The following is an 8,301-nucleotide window of genomic DNA, read 5'->3' as shown; positions in this document are numbered from 1 at the left end:
GTTGGGGAAAGTATCTTCAAGGATGATAGTGAAACGTAGATGTGGCTATGGGATGGGTTGGTGACAACGTTTAGATACTTGATCATTGACAGTATAAATCATGAATCAAATACAAATGAAAACCCTCCTAGTGCATGGTGTAGATGTGTAGCAGATGTGTTGGGTTTATTTTGTCTCCCACTAAACTAATTTAAAAAATACAAATATTTTAGATCTCCGAATGTGATATTTTCACCATTTTATTCCAGTAACACCCACTATAATGGAGGACTCAAATCAAACATCTTCAGGAACATTCATCCTCCTTGGTCTTTCTAATGTCCTGCATCTTCAGATCATTTGCTTTATGATGTTCTTGGTGATGTATCTGATAACATTATCAGGAAATTTTCTTGTGATTATTGTGGTGAGGATCAACCCAAAGCTCCACACCCCCATGTACTTCTTCCTGAGTAATCTCTCCGTACTTGACATCTGCTTCTCTTCCACCATCGTCCCCAGGCTTCTCATCAATACTTTGTCCAGAGACAGAAGTATTTCTCTGTTGGGATGTGCTCTTCAGATGTATTTCCATTTGACGTTAGGAGCCACCGAGTGCGTAATACTTGCCGTCATGGCTTATGATAGATATGTGGCCATTTGTTTGCCTTTGCACTACATGAACATCATGAGTAGTACGGTGTGCGCCTATATAGCCATTGGATCATGGGGTTCATGTTTCATTAATGCAGCCATGCATGTGGGCCTTGCCTTCCGTCTACCCTTCTGTAGATCCCATCATGTCAACCACTTCTTCTGTGAGTTGCCTCTATTCTTTCGAATGTCCTGCAAAGACCCCTGGATCAATGAATTATTAAACTTGATCGCAGCCTTGATCCTAGTCGTGGCAGCATTCTCTCTGATTCTAATCTCATACATCCAAATCATCTCCAACATTTTGAAGATTTCTTCTTCTCAAGGCAGACAAAAAACGTTCTCCACATGTGCGTCTCACCTCATAGTAGTGTCTATCTATTATGGGACTATTATGTCCTTGTATCTAAGACCTCACTCAGCTTCGTCTCCGGAGGTAGACAAGGCCGTATCCCTTATATATACAGCTGTGACTCCAATGCTGAACCCCATCATTTACAGCATGAGGAACAAGGATGTTATCAATACAATTAGAATAAAGTTTATAAGGCAGGCGGAGAACCATTAAAAAGGTAAAAATTTGGGTTCTTAGACTGATTCCACACATCACTGTAAGAGGAACCTGAGTACACGGTTGGTTGTTTCAATTATAGATAAATATGTAACTAATGGTAGAATTGCTCTAATCAATTTTATGGTAAAGATTTAGTAGTTACACAGATTTATTAGAAGAGATACTTTTTTATTATTACTACTATTAGAATCATCCACCTCACCGTGGTAAATGTTAAATGCATGGAGTGTAGCTATAACTGGAATAATACAGAAAGTTCACCATAAGTTTGATTGGAAGGTTTTAAAAAAATTCAACCAGTCATATATAGAGGTCAATATTATGGGGAAAAGATGTGCTCTGTGTGTCATTGAATCTAACACACGTTGACAAAGAAGATGAAATCTCATGGAAAGGAAGAACAGCCCAATTCTAACAAAAAATGTATACCTAATATTTCAGAAATGAGATTTCCAAAATTAAAGTTTTTTTCTGTGGACTCAAAAAAAAATTGCACTTTAATGCATGATTCTACCAACTGGCTTTGGTGGCCTTTGTCTTCTAAGAATATACCATAAAACAGCCGCTATAAAGAAAAGTAAATACTGGTGGTCAACACGGCCTACAAGAAATCGAAAGCCGTTCAAAGATTTTAACATAAAAAAACAAACAAATCAGACATGATGGCATTTACCGTTCTTCTGGAACTCACACTCAAACTTTTCTCACCTGACTGGAGACCATCCAGTCGCGTTCGGAGTGCCCAAGGCAAAGGCATCAGGTAGGTCTTCTAAAATCCAATTCTTTTATTAGTGATACACTAAAAGTTACATACAAGTTAATAAAAGAATTGCATTTTAGAAGACCTAAGCACCTGCTTTGGAGTTTGTTCGTTTTTTCTGTTTACTGTTCTTCTAGTTCTTTAAAGGAAACCTACCACTGCTTGCATGATGAAATCATGCAAGCAGACCACCCCCTAGGCTACTTAATTACGATGCCGGCACATAGTTTAGTTAGACTCGGCAAACTTTAGTTGAGCTAAAAAAACGATTTTCTTACATATGTAAATGAGTCCTCTGGTGCTACCCTACGTCATCTTCGGGCTGGCGATGGCTTCCGATGTTTAATTACTCCCACCTCCTTCATATTACCCGTCCTCCTTCAGGTGCCGAGAGCCGTGACGTCACCAAGCTCTCGGCACTTATCGCGCATGCGCAAAGTCTCGGACAGCCGGCCGGCGATAGGTGCTGAAAGCTTGGTGACGTCACAGCTCTCGGCACCTGAAGGAGGAGGGTAATTTGAAGTTGGCTGGAATAATTAAACATCGGAAGCCATCGCCAGCCCGTAGGTGACGTAGGGTAGCACCGGAGGCCTCATTTACATATGTAAGAAAATCGTTTTTTTAGCTAAACTAAAGTTCGCCGAGCCTAACTAAACTATGTGCCGGCATCAGCATTAAGTAGCCTACAGGGTGGTCTGCTTGCATGATTTCATCATGCAAGCAGTGGTAGGTTTTCTTTAAGCTTTCTTTCAGTTTAAAAATACTCACATAGATAAAGTGATGCAAGGGAGGGAATAGGACCAACTGGAAGCCTATTGAGGCATTTGACTATTTTGCCACGATTAAGGACAGTACATCTGTTTGAAACGCGTTGGCTGTTCTACTGGATGTCACTTTGAAAACTTTAATGCATTGCCAATAAAGTTATAACGTCTACAGCTTGGCTGGTCCATTCAACTTTTTTAATTGTATTTGCTATTCCGCGCCTACTAGCAGTTCATCCGCCCTCTATGTCGATTGTGATTGATTTGTTAGGATGTGGTTTGCTATTAGCGAATGACATTTGAAGAATAATCTGCTGTGATGGACAGAATATCTCCCCACTTTCATTGCAGAGGTGTCTGATGTCAGAGAACTGATCATATCACCTTCTGAACTTGACTTTGGCATCTCATATAAGGGTTTGTAGACTTAATGGGGGTCGTTTACTAAGGGCTCGATTTGCGTTTTCCCAACGTGTTACCCGAATATTTCCGATTTGCACAGATTTTTCCTGAATTTCCCTCGGATTGTGGAGCATCGGTGCCGGCATGCACGCGACGGAAATCGGGGGGCGTGGCTGAACGAAAACCCGACGGATTTGGAAAAACCGACGCATTTTTTTAAAAAAAAGTATCGCTCGACACGCGCTTACCTTCACAAAGGATAGCTTGGTGAACTTCAGTGCATTCCGATGGTCTTCAGCGCAGCAGCGACACCTGGTGGACGTCGGAGGAACTGCCTTAGTGAATCCCGGACCCGAATCCGCCGCAGAGAAAGCGCAGCTGGATCGCGAATGGACCGGGTAAGTAAATATGCCCCATTGTTTGCTACAATGTAGGTAGCGAAGGTATCGCACTCATCAGAGGTTACGTGGTGCCCAAAATTGGGATTCTCAGTCCACTTGTTTCAATGTATAAGATAAATTTTTGGCACACACGATGGATTTTCTTTGCTTTCAGTATATAATTAGATCATACTTGACAAAGGTCGTGATGACCGAAATGTCAAATATTTGATTGATCTACTAAATGTTTTGTGACATAAAGCTATTTAAAGGCGAAGGCTGTCACCAGGAGACCCATTTTTAGCACTCCCCCAGTCCCCACAAAGCATAGTACATACACTGCCAAAGTGTTTTTGTATACAAAATAGGTTTTACAGAAAAAAAGATATGTTATATTGTACCTTTCATTAGCATCTGCTGTGTGACTAGGCAGTTGCCAATTGGGAGGGGCTGGAAAGGAGCATTTTCCCCCCCCACCCATGGGAAACATGTGACCTTTTCAAATATATGAATAACTCCCAACACTCGGGATTGGCTGTAGAGGAGCAGGGGGCGTCGCTAAGCCAAGTGATGGGTGTTTTCATATATTTGAAAAGGTCACATGGAGGAGCCGTTCCCCAAGGGTGGGGGGGGGACTGCTCCTTTCCAGCCCCACCCAATCGGCAACTGCCTAGTCACACTGCAGATGCTAATGAAAGGTACAATATAACATATCTTTTTTTCTGTAAAACCTATTTTTAATACAAAAACACTTTGGCAGTGTACGTACTATGCTCTGTGGGGACTTGGGGAGTGCTAAAAATGGGTCTCCTGGTGACAGGTTCCCTTTAAAGCATTTGGCTTCAAGGGCACCAATAAACAAGATGTTATGTCAGTATTTAGTTGCCTGCTCATGTTTGGAAGAAATAAATAAACAACAGCAAAACAAGAATCATACTTATTTCTGTTGCCAAAAATGTAGCCTTAGCACAGGAACCAAGGTTCTAGCTGTTTGAGAACCATTGTTCCTGTCTTCTTCTCAAAAGGACTGCTTCATGAAATGACCACTAAAGGGGAGAGCATAAATGTGCATAAAGGTCGTTTGTGGTGGTTCTGGGATGAGCATGGTCTAAGCGCACAATTAGGACATAGGTGGGAATGCAAATGTAAGGATGTATGCAGAGTTGAGATGAGAGCAAGTTTGGGTTCTGAGTTCAGGATTCGGCTGCCTGACACAAACATATTTCTGGCCAAACAGTCAATCCGGCAAACAACTATCCATGGCTATGATTGGCCAGGGATGTCAGAAGTGTGTCCCATTGGCCAATCACAGTCATTGCTTGCTTTTATTTGCGCCCATCGGCTATCCAATACGGCAATAGGTTTAGCTCAGGCGACCAAACCCGAACTTGAAGTCGGGTCAGCCTAGGGCGTAACTTTAGGGGGTGCAGAGGTTGCGATCGCACCAGGGCCCAAGAGATTTAGGGGACCCTTATGGTGTCACTTTCCCATATGAGAAGACTATTACTATAATCCATACATTATAGTTGGGGGCCTGGCACAGACTTTGCACTGGGGCCCATCAGCTTCTCGTTACGCCACTGTGGTCCGCGCATCTCTGATGCCCAGCAGTAATTTTGCTGATTAACCAATTCCTCTCACCTCACCATTTCCTGATGCAGGGACTACACTCAGGACTGAAAACCCCATAAATCTCACATTCATCAGTGATTGTAGAATCTAACGAGTCTGATAACGACATCTGTGAAAGAGCTAGAAACAGAAAACATTACATATGGAGGTCCTGACAGTTGGATCACCAGGGATCGGGTGAATATTTTTAATTTTTGTCAATGAAGCCGAATGCTAGAGCTTCCTCTAAGGGTCATCTGAGCTTTTGGAGGGTACTGATGGAAATGAGAAAAAGTTGCATGGGGGACCCCAAAATAATTTGTTACCCAAGGACCTGTGAATCTTTAGTTGGGTTCCTTCTTTCTGGAAACTGAACATAATAAACATCATTATTCAGCAGAAATATTTAAGAATCAAAGCCAGCAGATTCCAGAACAGAGGAGTTTGCCGTAAACTACACCTTTTCATTTGGGGAATTCCTTTTTAGTTACATAACAATGGAGGCACCGCGACCTCTGCTCGGTACACTGAAGAGCACACAGCAAAGAAAACAGTCCCTTCCATTAACATATGGGGGACATTTTCACTATTTTTATTATTATTTTGTTAATTTTTCCTTTTTTTTTTCTTTCAAGTTTTTCCCTTTAACTGGAGCATCCATAAGGACTCCAGGGGAAACAAACCCCTGTGGGGGCAAATGTTTGGGGCAGAGCTTTCCTGGGTTTGATCAGAACCAACAGTTCTGATTATCCCCTGTTTTTAAAAATAATAAACGTGTACTCCGGCGCTGCTAATGTCCCATGCCTCGGTCCGTCTGATCCGTTTGTTTACAGGGGAACAGAAGCCTCGTCCAGGGAGCTTGCAGCCAGCCAATGTGAATCTACTCATGGAGTCGATAGTGTGGTTTGGCCGCCATATCGGGGTTTGAAAGGGTCGGAGGAGTCGTTTGTATTTTTTGTTACATATCTCAATGCCAATCGGGCAGATTTACTTACGCGGTCCAGTCACGATCCAGCGGTGCGTTGTCCAATGAGGATTTGGGTCCGGCGCGATTCACTAACATCATGCGTCCAAGTTCCTACAGGTGTCGCTGCTGCGCCGAGGTCCGCCGCAGTTCACCTGCTTCTTCCCGGTGCTTGATCTTGCAACACATTTGTTTTTTTAAATTCTCATTTTTTTCCGAATCCGTTGGGTTGTCCGATGGCCATGCCGCCCTGTGGCGTGCAAGACGGCGCTGATGCGACTCAATCCGATCACGTGCACCAAAAACCCGGGGCAATTTCGGCGCAAAACAGGGCAAAATGGAAATATTCTGGAAAACCAGACGGAATAGCGTCTAGTAAATGTGCCCCTATAGGTTTCTCATGGACAGTCTCGAAAGGGTTTTCCGACCAATGAGAGGCGGCGACATGAAAAGCAAATTGCATAATGGGAAACATTTTGGATTCTCAAATTTCAATCCCTTAGTGATGTTTAACCCCCTTACTTTACAATTTTGCTCAGTTTTATTGGTGTTTTACCTCATATCACTCAGTGTGATGGTCAGTGTACCATTCCAGTGCTCTCTAAGCAGACATTTCATGATTCCTCGATGCTATGAGATGCTGTGTGCTGACACATAGAAAGACATAGAAAGAGATAGATGAGACAGATCAGAGATGAGATCCATGAGATGCCTATTATACATGACATTCTCCGCTCTGCTACCACAGTCATAACATACTGTCAGCTCTACTATATGCCTCGCTCTTCCCCTCCCCTGGATAAAGATCTTATATGCTTTACTCTCCTCACGCTGTGCTGGTGTGTACAATTTGCATATCGTAATAGATGATATGTAAAAATCCTTTTTAATATGGTAGGACCAATCAGACAATCTAGGGTTAAAGTAACCTGGGGCTCTGAAAAGCAGTAAAAAAAAGTTTTAAAGTTTTTTTTTTTTAAACCTAAAAATTCAAATCACCCCTTTCCCTAGAACTGATATAAATATAAATAACCAGTAAACATCATAAACACGTTAGATATCGCCGCGTCCCAAAATGTCCAATCTATCAAAATATAATAACGTTTATTCTCAGTGTGTAGCCCCAAATGGCCACTTTTTTGCCATTTTGAAAACTATAAAAAATGCAATAAAAAGTGATCAGAGGGCCATACAGTTCTCAAAATGGTAGCATTGAAAACAACATCAAAAGTTGTAAAAAATTACACCACCCACTGTCAAGATTCCACTGGACCACTGCGGCAGGTGGTACTAGCCGACACTTGGGACCAGAGTCTAAGTGGCACCTGGTCTTCAGGAGAGCCCGCCGCAAAGCGGGTTGAACTTGCCGCGGCAGGGTACCAGCAGGTCATTCCACAGGTGCGACTAGCCTGGTCGAGGTCGAGGTACCTCGACAATCTTGTGGCACAAGGTGAGGGCAGGCGGCAGAGATGCAAAGTCAAGTCCAATCCATGGTCAGCAATGGGAGGTCCAGGCAGATCGGTATGGGAACACAGGCAGACGGTACACAGGAGCAGGAACACATGGGAACAGGAACACAGGATAAACAGGAACACACAGGAACTCAGGAGATACACAAACGCAGGAGAAACAGGAGTGCAGGAGACACAGGAATGCAGGATAATCACTAGGGAGCTTTTTCTAAGGCTGTGAGGCACAAAGATCTGGCAAGGGTTACAAATTCTAGAAAGAACTGGAAAGGGCAGGAATTTATGTGGGAAGGTGGCAGGTCAGTGCCAATTATTGGCGTGCTGGCCCTTTAAATCTTTATGAGCCAGCGCACGCGTGTCCTAGGTGACAGGTGGAATCTTGCCGGGCGAAGCGATTCAAGATGACTGGCTTGAGGAGAGAAACGTGGAAGGAGTTGGGAATGCACATACTAGGGGGCAGTCGCAATTTGTAGGCCACCTGGTTGATGCGTCTGAGGACTTCGAATGGACCCAAGAACCGAGGTCCCAATTTGTAGCCAGGGGTTTTTCAGCCGAACATACTTGGAGGACAACCAGACCTTGTCACCAGGAGTGAAGACAGGAGAAGGCCTGCGTCTCTTATCGGCTTGGAGCTTGGTTTGAGCCGATGCTTGTAACAAGAAAAGGTGAGTCTGCTCCCAGATGGTCTTCAGGTCCCGTACTAATTCCTCAATGGCAAGAACATCGGATGACATAGGCAGAGGA

General features: G+C 43.5%; 1 protein-coding gene across 1 annotated transcript; it reads left to right on the top strand.

The window, feature by feature from the left end:
* The first annotated feature begins 262 nt into the window (after positions 1-262).
* On the top strand, positions 263-1,201 carry LOC140069997 (olfactory receptor 5G3-like). The gene has a single exon (XM_072116330.1). The coding sequence runs from the start codon at positions 263-265 to the stop codon at positions 1,199-1,201; it is 939 nt and encodes a 312-aa protein (XP_071972431.1).
* The last annotated feature ends 7,100 nt before the right edge of the window (positions 1,202-8,301 follow it).

Source organism: Engystomops pustulosus, chromosome 7 (genome assembly GCF_040894005.1).
Source record: "Engystomops pustulosus chromosome 7, aEngPut4.maternal, whole genome shotgun sequence".
NCBI lineage: Eukaryota > Metazoa > Chordata > Amphibia > Anura > Leptodactylidae > Engystomops > Engystomops pustulosus.
Note: the sequence above shows the minus strand (reverse complement) of the source record. Positions and strands in the feature narration are given on the sequence as shown.

Coding starts and splice junctions, on each gene's coding strand:
- LOC140069997 (XM_072116330.1), top strand. CDS start 263: ATGGAGGACTCAAATCAAACATCTTCAGGAACATTCATCCTCCTTGGT.